The sequence below is a fragment of the Hirundo rustica genome, chromosome 5 (assembly GCF_015227805.2).
Source record: "Hirundo rustica isolate bHirRus1 chromosome 5, bHirRus1.pri.v3, whole genome shotgun sequence".
Lineage (NCBI taxonomy): Eukaryota > Metazoa > Chordata > Aves > Passeriformes > Hirundinidae > Hirundo > Hirundo rustica.
In genome coordinates, this window is record NC_053454.1 from 43197084 (window position 1) to 43217732 (window position 20649).

The 20649-nt window shown below is 39.2% G+C and overlaps 1 protein-coding gene across 4 annotated transcripts; it reads left to right on the forward strand.

Moving 5' to 3' along the window:
- The first annotated feature begins 415 nt into the window (after positions 1 to 415).
- Positions 416 to 15807, forward strand: TMEM144 (transmembrane protein 144). Of its 4 annotated transcripts, none has more exons than XM_040065266.2 (13): positions 416 to 444; positions 2513 to 2597; positions 4010 to 4203; positions 5367 to 5489; positions 5844 to 5943; positions 6547 to 6627; positions 8622 to 8703; positions 9376 to 9449; positions 10348 to 10466; positions 11732 to 11851; positions 12348 to 12445; positions 14340 to 14393; positions 15263 to 15807. In XM_040065266.2, exons 3-13 carry the CDS (start codon positions 4065 to 4067, stop codon positions 15344 to 15346), a joined length of 1074 nt encoding a protein of 357 aa, XP_039921200.1. In that variant the 5' UTR covers positions 416 to 444; positions 2513 to 2597; positions 4010 to 4064; the 3' UTR covers positions 15347 to 15807. The 4 variants fall into 4 exon arrangements, with proteins under 4 accessions (XP_039921200.1, XP_039921203.1, XP_039921202.1 ...); XM_040065269.2 differs by lacking the exon at positions 416 to 444 and adding an exon at positions 943 to 1308 and having other exon boundaries at positions 10348 to 10457; XM_040065268.2 differs by lacking the exon at positions 416 to 444 and adding an exon at positions 946 to 1308 and having other exon boundaries at positions 4010 to 4197.
- Positions 15808 to 20649: the final 4842 nt, after the last annotated feature.

Consider the following 20649-nt stretch of genomic DNA (forward strand, 5'->3'; position numbering starts at 1 on the left):
GCTTAAGACGGGATGTGACTCTTGGTGCACTCCATGATCTAGCTGACTTGGTGGTCCGGGGTCACAGGCTGGACTCGATGGTCTCCAGAGGTTTCTTCCAACCTAACTGATTCTGTGAATCTTCAGTTATGGTCCCAGCACCGGCCTGTTGAATCCACAGCCGCACTTCCACTAAGGAGTCTCATCCACGCGCTTACGGCCGGGAGGACCAAAGGTACTTTTATCACGACATGAGTGCCTTAATTTAAGTTTCCTCTCAGTGATTCCTCCCCGCCAGACGGGAAGCCGGCGCCTCCGCCATGGCGGCGAGACATAGGCAGTCGAAAACCGGGCCGCGCTCCCGGACGGGGAAGGAGAGGCCCGCGGGAAGAAGCGGATGGAAGGAAGCAGGCGGCTGGAGGCGGGCCGAGGCGCGGGCGGCGCAGGCGCGGGCGGGAGGCCGCGGTGAGCGGCGGCGGGGGCTGTGCGCGGGCCCGGCGGGAGCGCGGCGGGAGTGGGCGCGGGGGGGCGCGGACAGCGGGGGCTGTGCGCGTGGAGAGACGGGACGGGACGGGACGGGACGGGACGGGACGGGACGGGACCGGGGATCTGTTGGTACGGGCCAATCCCGGCCGCCTTCCGCCCCGGAGCGGAGCGCCCTGAAACTCGCCGTGGCGCTGAGCCGGGCACAGGGCGCTGGGGGAAGGAAGGCGTCCGGCTGGAGCGGGGTCTCTCGGGTATCCCCTCGGGTCTCGGTGCCGAGTGGCCGGGCTGCCCTGCCCTGCCCTGCCCTGCCCTGCCCTGCCCTGCCACGCCGTGGCGGCCGGGGCCGTGTCCCGCCCGCAGCCCGGGCCTGCCCCGCCGCAGCGCCGGTGCGGTGGCGTCAGTGAAGCCACAGCGGCCCGGGTGGAGCTGTCAGCTGAGCGTTTTCCTGGTTCCGTGATAGCGCTTAGTGAAAACAGTGCCCGAAGAATGCCTTTTAAAAGACATTTTAAACAACATTCCCTTTGCTCAGGGAAGCAAAGATACATTTCTAGAGCAATGGTTATGGTGTCACTTGGGTTGATGTGAGCCATCTCGGAACTGACAGGCGTGTCCTAAGTTAAGGGTGAAACTATCAACCCTTAATGGTAAATGCATAAAAGGAGAAATGTGCAAGTAAACAGTCAATTCGACATGCAATATTTAAACATACCCACTCAACTAGCGAAGAGGTTCTTAGAAGCCTTAGCAGCAGTTTGGATCTCCATTGAGATGAAAGCTCTCAGAGACGAGGCCTCTTGATTTTGTCCCTGTCTGCAGAGATTGCAGCGATGTGTTGCTGTTGCAGTAAGTGAGCATCCTGATTTGTTGTGGGTGTCATATTTCTGAGGCAAGTGTGGCAGTGCAGACCACAACACTCCAGTGGGTGAGCCAGTGAACTTAGTAGGAAAAGAGCAACAAATTTCCAATATCCGACAATAAAACTGTTTTTTCTGCTGCTTGGGAGTCCTGAAGTGCCCTTCAGCAAGGGCAACTTAGTGGGAAAAAAGGCCTTCAATAACAGTATCAATTGCATTTGCATCTTCCTGAGTTTCAGATACAACCACTAAGCTCTAAGAGCGTAGCAGCTTCAACAAATGTTCTAGTTTGGTACTTGTTTACCTCTTAAGTCTTTGGAGGCACATATGCAAGTCCATCTGGCAATAACCTAGGATTGAAGAAAAGATGCTTTTAGTGAATTATCAGAAGCTCTCTGAAGTAGAAAGTATGTAGAGTTGTTACACAGCCAATGCTGTGTAACAATTTATTATTTGCTGTTGACATTTTCTCATACAATAGTAGAATTACTTTGCTTGGAAGGGGCCTGTAGAGGTCAACTCACTGCTTAAAGCAGTGCTGTCATCAAAGTTAGAGCAGGTTGCTTCAGGCCTTGTCAGATGAAGCTTTCTCTCAAAGGATTTGAAATGGAGTTGAAAGTTGGGTGAGAAATTTAGCCAAATTTGGCACTAGGTGTCCCAAGTTTTAGAATGTTACAGAGTTCTAGGCGGGGTGAATGAAGCGTCCTCTTAGTTAAGTGGAAGTTGTCTTTCCTCTCCACGTTTGTGGTGGAGATGATGATTCTGGTTTTCCAATTGTGCAAAAGTCTTCATTGTGCCCAATATAGAGATTTTTTGGAAGATAGGAAACAAGCAGAAAAATATATTGCCCAGTTCTCTTAGTAGATACAAAACTGAAATATTTTTTAAAGTAACGTTTCTCCATGCAGAACTAAAAAGACTGATAACCACTTTAAATAAATAAGTTATTATGCAGATAAAATACTAATGACCTTTAAAATTTGAAGGCGAAAGTGATGATTTCTGCATTCAAAGAGCTGCAGTTTAATCAGCTTTATTTCTGCATCCTGAACAGAATGATGGTCTTCTGGGCAAAACCCAACTCTTGTGCCTTACTTGTCCACTAGATGAATTAAATGTATTCACTCAGTGAGTCAAGTTTGATGGAATGAAAAAGTTTATGTCAGCCTTTTTGTGTATTAATCTGTTCACAGCATGTCACAGTGTATCCTGTGAAGTCAAGCCTTTGAAGAAGTCGTAGCATTAATATTTGAACTGCTCAGTGTCTACAGGTCCTGGGTAAGACATACTTTGTAGAAGAGTTTTAAATGCAGTGAAGAGTTATTGGAGAAGCTTATCCTCTAAGTAGGAAAGAAAGATGAAGAGTGAGGGAGAAAAATATAATATTAATGGAAACAGCTGTGCCATCATAATGATGTGTCTTTTAAATGTTATCACTGTTTAACTCAAGGTAAAAATATATTGTCTTTCAAGGGGAAGAATTCTGGAGATTAAATTGCTATATTAGTTGTGCAATCAGACTTCTCATCTGCTATGTAAATAATTTCAGCAGATGGCCCTGCTGAAGCTGTGGATAAAAGTATAACTTCAGCAGATACAGTTCTCAGTGTCCTAAGGGGTGTGGAGAAGGTAAGACTAGATAAAATAAGATGAAAGTGTTCAGCAGCTCAGCTCTTGTGCAGGGAGTGCAGTCACAACACCTTTTACAAGACTGGGCAAAATTTCCACCGTCCTATTTCAGCTTCTTTCTCCAGGCAGTAGCTAGTCCACCTACAATGGGGAAAAACAAACTGCACTGGCATGGTTTTTGATTCAGTGTAAATAGCATTACATTGACCAGAGGATTTCATGTGTATTGCTATAACAGCATATTAAGTATCCTGTTGCCATTTGAACTTAAATTTCCAAATGCTTTTCTTATGTGTAGTCTTTTGAGTGTTGTATTAAGATTATTTATAAAGTTCACATTGTTGTGGTTGTCCTCAGAGATACCTTTTCTGTCAAAGTTATACTCCATATCAAAAGTATATGTGTGGCACCTCTGTTGATTGTAACCTCAAGATGATTTTCCCCCTTTTAAAAAAGTCAGAGGTATTCTAGAATTAAAGTGATCTTCGTCTTATTATATGTATGTGGAATGAACAAAGAGATTTTAGAGGCAGCTTTTCACTTTGCTCCCCACAGAAATAGGAACTTTTATTCATATTTAGTATCAGCTAGAGCAATCCCTGTGGTTACTTTATGATTCCATATTGATCCCACCTGTGAAATTTCTGCACCAGTTCCTGACTTCTTGACAATGGGTCTGTTGTAACTGCTTCTGCTGATTAAGATTTTATCTAACCCCATTTTTGTGACACACCCCTGTGTGACCCCCACCCCTTTGGCTACACTAAAGCATCAGTGCTTCCCATAGCCCTCACAGGTTCACATCCTCATAACCTTTGAGTGCACCTCTACATTCACTTTCTGTGTCTTCAGACAAAACATGGTATTGAGGGTTATTGTGCATGTGTTCTTAAGTCACTTAATTCATGTTTTATGGCAGATTTTCATGGGTTCTACAGTACACTTTGTAGATCATTTCAGCTTTTAAAAGGTTGATAAGTCAGGTCCTTTAGGTTTAGATTTCTGAACTAGGTTGGTATTATTTAACAGTGCACTTAGTTAATTCCACTCCTTGATTTCAGATTCTGTTAGGATCTGCAGCAAAACAACACAAAAAGAAGCACCTTTGGAACAAAGATGAATATCGGGAAAGCTTACAGTGCTGTTAACGTCAGCAATGGAACAGATCTAGCTATTGGCTTTACTTCTTCCACAGTAGCTGTCCTTCTGTTTGGGACAAACTTTGTGCCTGTCAAGAAATATGATACTGGTGATGGTAAACTTAATTATATTCTTTTGTTTGGTTTACTGTTTTTGCTAATAGGAATAATTTTTTACCAGCAAGTACTAGACTTGCAATGCTAATTGTAAAAAAAAATCATGATAGCCTTAATCCAGAGACTGTGTTTGTCTGCTGTTGTTAGGTTATAAAGCAGTAATACTGCTTCAGGATGTGGCATATCTTTAGAAGAGCCTTTTGATAAGTTGTGCACTTTGACAGTGATGATGTACATTTCATGAGAATTTCACAATGGAAAGGGGAATGTCCTTTGTTCTACCTTTATGGGAATTCTCAGATACATAGAGTATTATTTAAAAATAAGGTAGAAGTTTTTGGACTTTGGAGCATTGCCTTTCAATTGTGAACCTAACATAAAAACAAAACCTGAAATGTTAATAATTTTACTTGGTGACTTGGTAACAGGAAATAGCCATTCCTCTTTCCTACTTGGAATATTACCACTTGACTATGTTTATGTTAAATTTCTGTGTTTATGTGAAACATAACCAATTACCAGATCCCTATATGAATAAACTTGCCATTATGTTATTGCAATATAATACCTGCATTACAGGCTGGATATAGCCTCTGCTCTTTGTGCCAAGTATGATCCTAAAAAGTTTAGACTTTAAAGGGAAAATCTTAGCGCAGCTGGAATGAAGTTAACTGGTCTGCCTAACTGACCCTTCAAGAATCTACAGAGATAGAAGGGATCTATCACTGATCATTGTCAGTGTCTGGGATTACTGAGAAAGCTTGAGCTTTGAAAAAGTTTCATCCTGTTGAAGTCATCTGTGTTAGCAACTACTGGGGTGGTGGGAGAAGCTTGCAGCAGCTGAATATGATCTTTGTCAGAAGTCCATCAAAATTTTCATGTGTTTAAGAATCAGGGCTTGTGTAAACTTTGGCCAGCACAGTGTCTTTTGCAGCTCTGTAGGAAGAATGCATGATAAGGAAAAGGTTAAGCAAATTATTACCCACCCTAAAAATACATCCCTTGGATAAATTAACAAGGTTTCCTGACATTCACAAAGGCAGTGGCCGCCTTTTTGATTTTTTTCTCTACTACTGTATCGAAGATAAACATACCCTGTTAAGAGTTTCACACATGCAGTATTCTACAAATTCCCTATTGTGTGCATTTGATTTTTCCACAGGCATGTTCTTCCAATGGATTCTCTGTGCCTCCATATGGATGGTTTCTTTGGTGGTCAATTTGATCCAGAATTGCCCCCGGTTTTGGCCTCTGGCTATGGTTGGAGGTTTTGTGTGGGCTACAGGTGAGGATAAAGAGATTCCAATTCTTGAAACTTTTCCAAATATTGGGTGGTAGTTATTTAGTAGTTATTCAATTCGTTAAAGCCTCGCTGTTAATGGACCTCACCCTTATAGTAAACACTGTTTTATTATGTTTATTGTATACGAGGCAAATTCGCAACAAAGGTAATGTTTAAAACTACATGGAGAAAAAGTCCATGTCCAGTGTATTTATTTTTTTAAAAACACTATTTCTTACTACCTTGTAGCTTCCTAAATTTCTTTGCCTTCCAACCAGGCATGGAACCTAAAGCAAACATATACAAGATCACATTCTATTTTTTAACTGATTTCAGTTTTGTGGTTTTTTATTTCAGGCAATGTTACGGTTGTCCCTATTGTTAAGACTATTGGCTTAGCTCTTGGTCTTTTGATATGGGCTTCTTTCAATTTGCTGACTGGTTGGGCAAGTTCAAGGTTAAGTATGTTTTAAATCTTAAGTCATTAATTAATTAATACCATCATTAATGCTGCCAAGTCTTCATTAATAACTGCAGTGAAAACTCACCTGTAGAATCAGAGTCATTCAGGTTGGAAAAGACCTTTAAGACATCAACTCCAGCCATTAATGTAACACTGCCAAGTCTACCACTAAAGAGGATTTATCCTATATATTAAAACCTTTGCCTTCTCACTCAAGTTAACTATTTTAGCTTTCTGTATTTCCTCTGTTTTAATAGAAAGAAGAATGCCCAGTGAAGTTACTGAGTCAATAAATAATGTATTTCTTAATGTAAAACAAGTACATATTTGTATTTTTTTTCTTCTGCAATCTGGTCTGAAAAAAAAGTTTAACTTCAGTTTATAAATATACATATTAAAAAAAAGGAAAATCAATTTAAAAGTTGTTTTTGTGCAGTAGACATAGTTTTTTGAGAGCCAACTGAAGAACTGATCTAATACTGAAAATATATACTTAAGCAGAATCATTTACATGAGTCACGGCTTCAAAGGCTAGGTTATAATTTAACTATTTGTATAAAGTCAGTGCATCTAAGTGAAACTGGTTAAATGTTCCAGGTTTGGTTGGTTTGGAATTGACCCAGAAGAGGTATCAAGACCAATCTTAAATTATATTGGAGCTGGACTTTCACTTATAAGGTAAAAATTGATACTTGTAATGAATTTCTGTTATGTAAAATATATATTTAATAACCAACCACCAGAATGACTTAGCAAGAGAATGAATGTATTGAAGGTTTTTTGGCAAATCATTTTACTACCAAATTCATGAGCTATTCATCCCTAGCAGGTCAGTGTTCATGTAGATACCGACATATTATCCAAGAGAGGAGTGAAATGCTTATCCATAAACACAAAAGTATATTTTTTTGGCTGGTAGGCATGTTCAAGGCAAAGCAGAGATGCACAGGTTGACTCCCTAGCTACGTTATTCTCATGGTCCCTTTTCCTCAGATCCTGTCAGAGGACAGGCTGACTAAAAGAATCTTGTTGAAAAAACCTCAGATTTCTTATCTCACTTCACTCAGTCAGGGGTACAAATCTTAATCTCATAACAACAGAATATGCCACAGAACCCCTTCCCTGGTACTTTGTGGTACACGAAAGGCCAGAGGCTTTGCATGTTTTCCTGCCTGTAGTAGCTCTGTGGCACATTTCCAAATCCCACGCAGCGTCTTCTTTCAGCATTTTCGGAAGGACGTTATTCTTTTTGCGTGTTTGCTCTTTGTATGAGTGCATACATTTTGGTTTAAACACAGGGGAAAGAGGATCTTTATTATGTAGCAGTGTTCTTGCTTTCCAACTGGGTGGCTGGGAAGATGGCCCTAAATCCTAAAGGCTTACTGTAACCATGCTGACAGAACATGAACATAATGCCTTTCGGAAAACGAGGGTATTAAGAACCTGGAGATAAGCCATTTCTGATTGATAGGAGAGAGCTTCTGTCTTAGATCCATGATTTTTGCTTCCAGTTTTCTTCTTTTCTAAGAGTCTGCAGCTTTGTATCCATTCCTGTTACGTGTGGCACATGATTTTGGGAGTTACTGAGAAAAGTATAGCAGTACTGCTATTCCTGCCTGATGAATTCATGCAGCTCACCACCTGCTTCCTGTTTCTGAGATATCATGGAGGAGTGACCAACAGGGAGAGAGAGATAGTGAGCAAACGTTTTCCTGGCAAACTGCACAAAGCTTATGTACGTTGCTCTGTGGAGCTCAGAAGCAGGCTTTTCATTTTAGCCTCCTGTGTGGAATCTGTATCCTTCCTCTGGAGGAAACTGGCATCCTTTTATACCAATGTTTATTCCATCAGTGAGAGATTAATCCTTTTTCAAATGGAAATGTTCTGTTTACAGCTAGGGGAAGAAATTCCTAGATGATTAAAATGTTCTTCATAAAAGTAAAAAGCAGTAAAAAAAAGCTAGAGGCAGATCCTTCCAGTTCTGACTACGTGTATTTACCTGATCTCCTGGAGGCGGGGTTAGGAGTAGTAATATTATCCTTTCTTCTCCATTTTATTCACTTAATGCACTAAGCAGCATTGAGCAATATCCCTTTTCTTTCTGCAGGCTCACAAGGCCCTGTAGCAGCAGTATTCCATCCCTCACATATGATGCAGGACTAAAAATTAACATTCTCTGTGCGTATAGAGACAATTCTGTGCAGGCTTAAGCTGTTCCATATAGAAATTTCAAGTATGTGTTCCATTTATGTGTGGTTTGGTACAAAAGGGCACTGTTAGCTAAAGCATCTGCTGTTAGTGTGGTTGTAACTACACACTGTTAAAAGCAGATGTTTCAATCACATTACATAAGGAGAAAGATCTATGAAAGTGATACAAAACCTGATTTATTTGCTTACTTTCACTTAGGTTGTCTGTTAGCTAAGTTAAATTAATAACTTAAAATTAATACTTTTATATCTTTTATATCTTTTATATCTTTTATATATATATATAATCATAGTAAGTTATGACTTTAAAGCAATTGCATTTTTTAAGTACACTGCAGTGACTCTAGGGTAATAATGAAAACAAAGGAATATGCCTCCAAATGAAACTTTAGTCTCTGGACGCTAAATGTTATGTCCTTATGAACTGACATGGTATTTATTGGTGTATTTTTCTCTTCTGAGTGCTGTCATATTTCTTTTTATAAAAACTGAAGTCCAGAGTTCTTCACCTTCCTTAGAAAGCACACCTTTACTGAGAGAAAGTGTAAGTACTCTACAGTTGTTATTTTACAGCAGTGAAAATACATATATATTTTAAAACAAAAAATGTGTTTGCTAGGTTTGCTAGGATTTATGGTAGACTATGTGAAACAACATAAATATGTACTGCTTGTATTTTAATATGTGGATCTTGGATATCATTTTGAATATTAGCAACGGAAGAGGTATTCCCAAGTGTTCTTTCTTGTTTGTCAGCTTTAGATGGCTTAGAAAGTCGTCCTTCTTTATGGTAGAGATTATATAAAAGTGTATTACTTTCATGTATGAGAAGAGAAAGCAATTTCAATTGAACATTAGCTGTAAAGCTGGTGAGGGTGCTTAGGTGAAAGGCCGCATCTGTCAGGAGTGCCTGACTGTCATCATCATCTGTGACACAGGCTGGAGGCCATTGAGGGGTACCAGACTGGCTCCTCAGGGAGCCCAAAGTATGCAAGAGAGCTGGAGAACCACAGGCTCCTGCTGGCATTGTACCTTACTGTTAGAGATCAGTGCTCAGGGGATACCTGAACAGAGAGCCCTGAGTTTTCTAGCTGTGCTCAATGCTCTCTGGAGATTCCAGTCTACCAGACTGAATCACAGAAGACACTTTAAGAAATTGCACCTTTTAAGAAATCAAACTAGACTAAACTTGTGTGAAAACTCTTGTTTTTTGCAGTCTATTAATGCTTCTGAAGATACCACTGAAGACTCATGGGTGAACAAACTTTCTCCAGCAAAAAGGAGACTCATGTAAGTTGCTAACAATTATTTCAGTGGTGCATAGAAAGTAGCCAGAGAAAGTAGTTAAACACAGTGTATGAGCAGAATTTGTGTCTTATGGTTTCCTAGCAAAGTCAAACACTAATAAATAACAGGTTTTTACATACTACACATGTGTAGTGTGCAAATCTATATATGAATAGTTGCACAGCTATTTAGATTGTTCCGTTGGCACTGTGGAGTGTGTCCAACCTTACCAATTAAGTATTAGGTACTACTGTGAAAAATATCATTTGGCAAAGTAAATAACAGTATCAACTCAGTAATTACAGAGATGAGTTTTAGCACCTGATTGATTAGCATTGCAGCATAGAAGAGGCCTGTGCTAATGACATGCTTCCAGGTGTGGTTTCCAAGTGAATACAGCTGGAGAAGGTGTGGCAGTATGGTAGGAGACATTAAAAGTGCTCCCAAATGGAAGCAAGCTACCAAGAAGCCACTGTGGAGCATGGAGACTGTCAGGAGCACAGCAGTCTGTGGAGAAGGGGACAGAAGAGGCAATGAACCTGTGAAGTTATAAGGAATATATAGATTGCAACAACAAAGGTGAGGGTGGGAGCATTTTAAATTGAATTTCAGTTTGTTGTCCCCTAGCTCTGCTTTCAAGAAATCCTAGTTAGTTAATTTCCCATGTCATTAATCTAGATTGCTGGCTTTTACAACAGTGTGGTGCTTGGCTACAAAGTAGAGGGAAACTACTTGAACTATTTCTCTACTAGAAAATAAAAATATGCTAAAATGTATTATTTTTGTAGCTAGCAGTTTTTATATGATGCAGAGTTTTTACCTGCAGTACTGGGCTTACATATATTGTCTACTTCCTTTACTCATGCAAGGCTATTTTCTCCAATTTTTGTTCTTTTTAAAGAGGCTGTAGCCTGGCTGTAGTAGCTGGAATACTCTACGGTTCCAGTTTTGTACCAGTACTTTACATCAAGGACCATGGAAGAAGAAATGAAACTGTATACACAGGAGCAAGTCAGTTTGGTAAAAGCTAATAGATCACTTCTTCATTTCATTGTGTTCTCCTGCTTTTTTGAAGGCTTAGGGTGAAATTCGTGATGTGTCTGACACTATACCGTGACAATTCATCAGTTCTGCAGTACTTCACTTGTTACAGTCATAGCCCTAGCACTCCCTTTTTCTCAGAGGTGAATTGCACCATAAAAAACACTGAGAAACAGCCCAAAGACTATCATACTTAACTCACAGGTATGTTTCTGAAGGCATTAAATACTAGCATTCTCAAAATACAGAGTTTGTATGAGGGGAGAGTGAGTTAAACAAGGGCGCGAGCTTTCCAATTGCCAACAGCAATAAAGGAAGAGAAGATTGAGCATAACTGATGAGGAGAGCAGATATGTAACAACATAAGTAGTTAAAACCATGTTGTTTTTTAAGTTGAAACTATTTAACATAAGCCTAATTGCCATTTTCAAACAACATTCCCCCCAGAAACATTTTTTCTTAAGATTCAGGTTATACTCTATCAAGTAATGCATGCAGCATCTTGAAAGGAAAGTACTTCTGAGAACACATAATGTGGCCATTGCCATATACAGTTTCTCTTGAATGCTGCAATGTGTATATTCCCCAGCCAGGCAAAACAGATGTTGTCATTACCATAGCTGTCTTTCCTGTCCAGAGGACAAGGATCGCCCACATGTTTCTGCTTTACCATGTTGAAAATACTCTCTTAGTGCATACAAAATTTATTAAGGATTTGTCATTGTTCATTATTATAGTGATCAAAGTTGTGATACATCCTTCAAGATTAAAAAAAGATAAAACTGAACTATATTTAGCTTACGTAGTCTGTGCACTTGTCTTGCCCTTAAATGTACAGTACAAAACAAGGATATAGGAATACAGGAACATAATTGCAACCTCTCTTGACCGTCTACAATTATGTAAAATCTCCACCCCAGTTTTGTAGCCTCACCTGAGGATTTTCTCACGTTTTTATTAAATTAATTCCAGAATATGTACTAGAGTTCTGAAAATAACAGCGCAGCATAGAAATGCTTAGAAGCCTGTCGTAAGTCAACACAGCTTTTAGTTCATGTTTAATAGGTGTCATTGATTGCATATATCCACAGTCAGACTGGCAGCTGCGTTCAGCGCAATGAGATTTGAATTCTTAGGAGGAGCACCTTTATGCATTTTTGTCTATAAGAATGTTATAAGTGAAAATAATTTTGTTAAAATTAATAACTGGTGTTTTTACTAATATTTTGTAATTTCTCTTTCAGATTTAGATTATGTTTTTGCACACTTCAGTGGAATATTTCTTACAAGTACCATCTACTTTTTGATCTACTGTGCAGTCAGGAAAAATAAACCTTATGTTTATCCCCAAGCCATACTGCCAGGTATGACTGTTTTTTATATTAGCAATTCATTTCAGCTACTTCTTCAAGCTATCAGATGTGCAGACTTCATTTTGCAGTGATTAGTTCAAGTTGTGTATAGGAGTTGTGGTTCACCTCTCAAGTATCTTCATTTGACTTCTTGTTTCTTTTAAAAGAGCATTTTTATTAGGTTAAGTAATTAAGGTTAGGAGACAGTGACAACTTTTGTTCTAATCTGAAACTAGAACAAAGTGACATTGCAGATTTTCAAAAACTGATTGCTAGAGTGGAGAGCACATTGCCCTGAAAATAATGAACTTTAATTAGTTTGCTACTTCAGTTGGAGCAGCTGATTTTCATCCTTTGAGCTTTGGTTTAGTTTGCCAAAGCCAGCTTGTTAAAGTAGTTAACATACTAAAATACATATATACAATTGCTGTATTATAAGTATAAAACTTCCACAAACTGCTGCCTGTACCTTGCTATGCATGTTTTTGATTGGGATTTGTTTTTCTAGGATTTGTTTCTGGTGTGCTTTGGGCAATAGCCAACTGCTGCTGGTTCCTGGCCAATCACTATCTCAGTGCTGTCGTCAGCTTTCCAATAATTACTGCAGTAAGTACATAGAAAATAAGATCTCTAACTAGAATTAAAACTGGTTAGGTTTTTTTACCCTTCTTTTTTTGGAGTTGAGTTGAAATTATGATGGGTCTAAAGCATTTTTAGTCAAAAGCATACAGTGCCTCCTCTGCTTGTCTGTGCTAGTCTTTGGTTTTTTAGAAACCTGAATGACTGCAACAAGCATTATCTTGGTTGATGTCAACCATAAGGAAAACCAAAAGAATTCAGAGTGTGAGTCTTTAGGTTATGTACATGCCAAAGCTTTGTAAACATAATTATATCAGTATTAACTATTGAATTGAAATTATTAAAAGAAGAATTATTTTGTGCTTTCATCCCAGGAAGTACATTTTTGTCTGGATGTTTTTGAATTTGTGACTTTGATCCCCTAGTTGTCATTTTGCTTAAGTCAGGCATTTTTTTTTTTTTTACGGTTCTTGGACAAACAGAACAGATTATGTACTACTGAAAGCAATGTTCTTATGCAAATGTGTGGAAAATAGGTTGGCCCATTCTGTCTCTGTTTTATTCCTGTTTATGATTTACCCTTAAAGCATAAATTCCAATTACTAGGTAAAAGTAAACTGCATTTATTCTCTTGACACTGCACTTGTTGGTTGGTGATGCAAGAGCAGCAAATGAGAGTTAATAAATATTAAGACCAGAGTTTTGCTTTACAGCTGTATTTTGGAAGCAAACTAGTGAAACAACTTTAATAGGGATTAAGCTTTGCCTCAAGATGCAGTAAGTCAAAATATACTCTGCAGTATGCAATGAGGGAAAAAAAACCTTGTGATCATTCCAATTAGAAACTGAAGGATTAATGGAAAGCAGCTTTAGTAATTTAGTTATCAGTATGCCTAAAGGGCGAGGATGTAAATCACAAAATGAAAAATGTAAGGATAGCACTGATGAGAAACTGCCTATCTGGACTTCAGGTTCAGAACTGCTGCTTTATTTCACCCTGGAGAAAATCTTTAGAGAGGTATTCATCACATCCCTTCAACACTTTGTTCTGTTTTTTAAAGTGCATTCCTCTCACAATGCACGTTATCTAGGAAGTGAAATGTCCCCTCAAATAATAGCTGGCAATTTCACAGCACCCACACCTATATTCAGCATGAGACACTGTTTGCTGTCTATATCTGTGTCCCATCAGCTGCATTGAGGATGGTCACTGGCCAAACATCTGTCAAGTGTTTCTCAAAACAGCTCTAATGGGAAGCATTAACAGAGCCAGTTTTTGCTTCATATTCAGATATTTTCTCATCAGAGATGAAAATTCTGATCATTGCTCTCTCAGGGGAAAAAATGTATTACCAAGAGTGCCTGGAAGTTGCTGTTATGTATCACTGTTTGCTGTTAGCCAGGAAACCTCTACAACAACATCATTGAAAATCAGGAGTTTCCCTGACCTGTCTCACTGGCTGGCTTTCTGCTTTGTCCAGATGCCAGCTATACAGGAAATACATCTATATTTCAGTCTCTTGATATCATACTGAGCAATAAAATCAAACTTTGTCCAATAGTTAGTCATGCTAATAAAGGAAATGTTAAGAAACATTGTGGACTCTAATTTGGACTAAAGTGAGGCATGTTTTTTGGAGTCTACTGGAGCAGACTCCACAGTGTCATTTAGAAAGAAGCTGTGCCTACTGAAGGAAAAAAAAAGGCAGTTTCTTGACTCTTTAGCCCTTCATGAAGGTTTTATTGTATCTTATTTAGTAAATATTTCAGTGATGTTTATGCTTTTGTCATGGGTGCTTTATTTATACAAAATAGACCTAAATGTGTTATCCAGGCAAAATTCAACCACCCTGAAAGCAGTAATGAGAATGAGTAAATTTTAGTGAAATGCTGTAACATACAAATTAATCTTATTCTTTAGGGTCCTGGCCTTGTTGCTGCAATGTGGGGAGTCCTTGTATTTAAGGAAATCAAGGTAATGTTATAGGTCTCTTAGCTAATTTCTCTTGCTTGCCTCTAACTCTAGAAACAGCATGACGTGGTATACAGCTGTATCTCAGATTTCTTCTCCTTGCAAGTACTGCATTGTGAAAATGATATCATGTAGTATTAAGTTTTCCAAGAAATCTGAAGAACTGTCAACAGTTTTTACAGGAATGAATATTTTAGTTCCATAGCTGTAGGAGGAGCAGTGGATGTAAATGAAGACTGTAGCACAGCCAGGAGGCAGGATGCCAGGCACTGCCTGAAGACAGTTTTCGTTTGAGCTAGTTCTTTCGGGGGGACAGGGGAATGATCCATTGTCCCAATCAGCAAGGAGATTACATTTTTAGGTCAGGTTGAACAAAGGATGTAAAAATGCAACAGGTTAATGACCTTTGTTATTAAAGTGTAACATAAAGATCCTAAATTGATACAGCAGTGATTGTCTACAATGAGCTAGTTTACTGGATTTTAACATATAGGGCAGAAGTTAGTTTTATGGTGGAATTTGAAGCACTGAATGCTAGCAGTGTAATACCAGGGGGGTTTTTTGCCAATCTATCCAGGATCCATAGGTACCTAACTTGCTATTAGAGATAATCTTTCCCAATATTTTTGATGACTGTTCATCAGACATCATTGGGTCTAGAACTAGAAGTTCTGTGTCTCCCAATGCAAATTAATGTTGCACCGTAGTAGAAGATAATGTTCATTATCCAAATCTTTGCAACTCTAAGCTTTTCATTCTTTTCAAATAATCTCTGCCTAACTGAAACTTAGTACTTTGTTCTACTTTTTTTTCAAGTGGTATCAATAATGAAAAGATGATATTTCCCTTTTTCTCTTCTTTTGCCTGTACAGGGACTGAAAAACTATGTGTTGCTGTCAGTGTCATTTTGCATCATTTTGGCTGGATCACTTTCCACAGCTTTTTCTAAAGTTTGAAAGGACCTTCTGGACCAGTAGATGGTGCTAGCGTTTAGCAAAATAGACAGTATTGGTAGATTACAATACATCATGATGTATGTCCAATATTTACTCTAACTTACTTCAGCCAAGTGGAAAATGAAAACATTTGGCATGAAACAAAATCTGAAAATATTTGGTTCTGTTTTTCTTGGAACAGTAAGAAAATCAAAGGACTTTGATTAATAAAGTGAAATGATTTTATTGTTACTAATTATTAAGTTTTTGTCATTCAAGAGCTAAACTTTGTCATCATAAATTGCAGTTTGCTGTTGTGATGGTGGATAGTGATTTTAATTTTAGTCTATAATACTGCAAGTGTATGCAAGCTGATTTGTTTATTAAAACATTTTCTTACCAACTTAAATATAAGATGTCTTGAAATATTCCTTATGAAAGTGATACACGTGAAGATAACAAAGCTTTTCTTTTATTTAGAAGCATTATTCTTAAAAATCATTATTTTACATAAAAATGTTATCTTTCAGATGCTTCAGGCTTGTGAAGGAAAGAGCGTAAAAAAGGTGCTGGAAACTAAATTACTTTTGTTTCACAACAATTTCCATAACCACCACTAACAGGGACTGTTTATTTTCTTACTTGTGGCAGCTAATATATGCAGACTATGTTGTCTGAATCTCTCCTTAGTCTTCAGTTCATTAGACAGCCCCAGCTCCCGCAGTCTTCCCTTGCTTGTAACTTGCTTGTAATTTCTCTCTGTCTTCCCTGAAAATAGAATGATTTGGCTGGAAGGGACCTTGAGTGTGGTGGTGCAAGAGTTGTTTTATTAAGTTAAGTTAGTTTTGTAAGATTTATAAGAAGTTATTTTTGTAATGGTTCATTCCACTGTGCCCCCTCCCCATTTTCTGTAATGGTTTTCCCCCTATGACTTAGTTACATAACCAGATGTTTTATGTCAATCATTCCTCCCCTGCACCTGTCCCTGTCAATCCCCCTCTCTCCTCGTGGTCTGTCACTTGGGGACCCTTCCCTGGATTCTGAAAAGATCCAGGGGAGGTGTCGAGTGATAGGCTGGTGCATGGGGAATCCCCTCCTCCTCTCTTGTTATTTGTTCATTGTTCAGAAGTTGACACCCCCTGTTACACCCCCGTGTTCCCTGGTTGTCTGATCCGTTGTCACCACCCCTGGATCCTCCCCTGTTTATAAGTCTCTGCTCAGCTTTGATCTGGGATCTCTCTGGGCAGCAGTTGTCTGAGGCGGAGCTCCTTGCCAGACTCCCCTTTAATGAACCACCTTTTACCCTGCTCAGAAGAGAGTTGACCCTTTGTCCACTGCCATAGTCGTGACACCATCAGGTCCATCCGCCGGTGCGGGGAACCAAGAACCCACCGGGAGGAGGTTACTCGCCCTGCCTGTAACCCTGACCAATCCACATTGCCGCAGTGCAGAACTGAGCTGGCCTGTGGTCAGCGCCTGCCAGGCGTGAGGGGACACTGCGACACTTGAGGATCATCTAGGTCCAACTCCTCTGCCAAGGACAGGGATGCAAGTCACTAGACTAGCTTGCTGAGGGCCTCATCCAACCAGGTCTTGACCACATCCAGAAATGAGGCAGCAGCAGCTTCTCTGGACAGCTTATTCCAGTCTTTCACCATCATCTGAGTAAATAATTTCATGTTAACATCTAATCTAAACCCAACCTCTTTCAGTGTAAAACCATTGCCCCTTGCCCTGTCAGTGTCTGCCTGTATAAAAAGTCTCTCTCCCTCCTTTTTATACACCACGTTAAGCTTCTGGAAGGCTGCAATGAGGTTTTGTTGAAGCCTTCTCCATGCTGATGTCTCAGTCAGTGGCCCAGGTCTGTGTAGAACATCAAACATGGCAGTCAGGTTACAGCCTTTCCCCATGTGTTTTTCCCCATGCAATTTGCAAGCTCTGTCACAGAGCTTTTTGCCATCATGGCTTGATATTGTTAACATATTTAGATTGCAATCATAATTTCTTTCTCCTTTCTCCCTCCCACCTTTCCATGTCTGCTCTGCACCAGATTTGATCTTAGAGCTGCTACTCAACCTGCTTTTTCCCTTCTTGTGTTGTTTACTCCTACCTAGGTGTTAGAACTTGGTGTTTGACAGGTTTTTTTCCCCCCTCTAAGGCATTTCTCTAATTTTGGTCTCTATGTTAACCTTGTCTTCCATCAAGGCAGCAGCATTTTTCAGCCAGATGTCATCTGCAAATTTAATAATTGTACTCTCTAGTTGCTATAAAAAATTAATGACTATGCTGCATGATACTGGCCTTTACTTACTTTTTGGTATCTAATACTTCTTTTTTACTTTTCGGGAACAATTGATTAACCTTTGAGTACAATTTTCCTGTGTCTTGCAGAGCTTTTGTTTAGACTGTGTTCTTGGAGCTTTTATATAACATCTGATAGAACTGTTCAAGTCAAGGTACATGATGTGTTCTAATACTTGATATTGAACTGAAAACTGGTATTTTTTTCTGTCCAGTACCCAGGTCAGGCACAATTTCTCCTTGACAGATGCTTGACTGTTACTTACCTAGCCATTATTCTATTGACTCAGACAAGGAAAAATAATATATTCACTGTGTTTTTGAAATAACATGAATAAAATGGGACATTTATTAATTTCCTTGGTTCTGTTTAATTTCTTAAAGATCACAGTCTTAAGGATTCAATTTTTAATTATTCCAGGAATATTGTCCATGCCAGAAACTTGCTGATAGACAAAGAACTGGCAAAACCAAAATACAATATCCTCAGGCTCCTCAGATTCGCTTGCTTTAATGTGGCAGTGAGGTGCATACTCTTCACTAGTTTATGTATAGTAATGCCTCAGTCCTGCTCCTTAGGAGGTGCAAAGGCAGTAGCAGGACAACCTGCCTTGGACAAGCAGGTGGCAGCAGCAGGGCAGAGGGGGGAAGGTCCCTGTCCTGCACAACCCTTGTTGCCCCCCAGCCCCTCTCCTGGCCAGCAGGAATGAGTCTCAGTGAGCAATGAGCTCTGCAAGAAAAGTCTCTCCTGCTTCGGGCCAGTGCTGTGGGCCCTGTACGGGCTGTTCCAGTGCCCCTGCAGGGAGGGTGGCCAGAGGGTGCTGGTTTTCTGACCATGCTTCTCTGTGCCTGGTCCGCCTCAGGACCAACATGGATGCAGGCATGCTTCCAGAGTTTTGAAACTGCAGAGCTTACTCAAGGGCTTCATGGTGTCTGGAATTATGATCACTTTAGGTAAAGAAATGTCGCTTTTAAATAAAGAAACTTGGGTGCAATATTCCATGCTGACCTAGCATATGGGAGGTGTTAAAAACCTTACGTTCTGTTCATCATCTCTATAACAGCCATGATTTTAAAAGATCAGGTCATTTGATTGACTACAGGAAAAAATCCCAGCCAAACCAGTGACCAGTGGGGTTTTCATCTTCACAAATAGACATGGACCCAGCTCAGCTATGGAGAAGGTATGTGGTCCTGTGGCTGCCAATATTTCCATGATCATGAAAGACGAAACTACAGAACTTCATTCTTTCTGGTTTTCCTTTCCCCCATCCTCCACACAATCCCTGGGATAGATGATTGTACAGCCTCTGCTGTCTCTCTTGAGGGATGCTGTTAACTTCTAATAGGAGCACAGCATCCGTCTACTGGATATGATTACAGGAAGCAGTTAAATCTTCCAGGGCAGGAGCACCTTTGCATTTCCTAGTTTTCGTAAAAGATCACTGGCTTTCTGAAAATAAAAAACAAAACAACAAACAAACCCACCTGGGCTCCTGTCTGTAGCAGTTGCCAAGTAAATAAATGTCTGTAGTCTGCAGTTCTCCAGTCTGTGTTGTAAAGCTATCAGATGTGCAGACTTAATTGCTGACTGCTAGGGTGTTAATTAAAAGTCTTGCTTGTAACAGCTCAAGTATGACCTTTATTGAAATGGTTTTTTTAGAAGCTATCCTATCAGATTTGACTTGTTGACTGCAAGAAAAAAATCCCACCTCTTCCAGCAGTTTTCTGTGAAAAATCCCATGTGGTTTTCCAGAACAGTTTTTGTGATGTTCACTTGGAATATGTTGTATAAATATTCCACTCATTTCTGAGATTTTTTTGGTCTTGACGTTTCCAGTTAGAAATAACACTGTTACTTCTCTCATGTGAGGATGCTGGATTAACAGCATGTTTATAGAGCTATTTGTACAAAACAGTCTGGCAGTAACTGAGTTTAATAAGAGAAAATTCTACAGCTAATATAAATTATCATGATTCTGTTTATATCAACATGTTTTTGTATAAATGGAAGAATCATATCTCTTGGAGAAAATTAAACTTTGAACTATTTTTTTAATGCGTGTTTAACAACTTTTAAGAATATATTTGAGTTTGCTTAAGGAATATTTTTCTGGTAATACTTAGAGGCAAAGTAGCCTTTAAAATGTTGGTAAACTGGGAGTTCCTTAAGATTTTCGTGTGGTCCTGTGAACCGGGGAACTCAGTGTCATCTTTTTTTTTAGATTTCTCTCATATGTATTTTTCTTTCCCTGTGTTTATTATCAGTGGATATTTTGAGGCTCACTGCCCTTCCAGAGTTTTATTTCTTTGTATTATTAGTAAAAAATATTGTACCTGGAAAATTAATTTAAATCCAATTGTTGCTATCTTCAAATGTAAACAGTAAAAACTATTTTTATTCCTATATAAATTTTATTTATATCATAATTTTATTTATATCATAATTTTATTTTTCAACTGATATTCAGGATAGATTAAATACTATTTCAACTGTCTGACCTGATCGTTGAGCTTTCTTGCATCTGGCCTGAAAATAAAATGTAAGATGATGTATGCTAACAATTAGTGTCTGTTTTCTTTTGACCTTGTTTTCAAATTGAAAACTGATGTTTAATGCCCTATTCCATAATTACTGAATGACTAATGAATTCCAATTTCCTTTAGCTATATCTAGTGCTGATAGATAGTGACTGACTATGGAGCACTTTATCTTAATTGCTGAAGCGGTGATTCTTACATTTTCATGCTTATCATAAAACATTTTTTAAAATCTAAATTATATTTGATTTTTAATGTAAATACCAAACAGTTCTTGTGTCTCTTACTGCTGCAGAGGGCCTGTTTGAAAGTCTAACCTGAGAGAGGATATAAAGGAAACAGGACCTGCATTAGTCCTGCTGCTATCAGTGATTCAGGCAGTCCTTGTGCAAGTAACTTGGCATGACCTCAGGTTTTGGTATTCGTATTGGAACCAATTCACTGGTACTGACATAAGCCATTCCTAGACATATGTAAGTTAT

Bases quoted from the DNA above. Each gene is read 5' to 3' on its own strand.
- TMEM144 (XM_040065266.2), top strand. From the start codon at position 4,065: ATGAATATCGGGAAAGCTTACAGTGCTGTTAACGTCAGCAATGGAACA. The intron at 4,204-5,366 runs GTAAACTTAATT...ATTTTTCCACAG, and splicing joins GAAATATGATACTGGTGATG to GCATGTTCTTCCAATGGATT. The intron at 5,490-5,843 runs GTGAGGATAAAG...TTTTTATTTCAG, and splicing joins AGGTTTTGTGTGGGCTACAG to GCAATGTTACGGTTGTCCCT.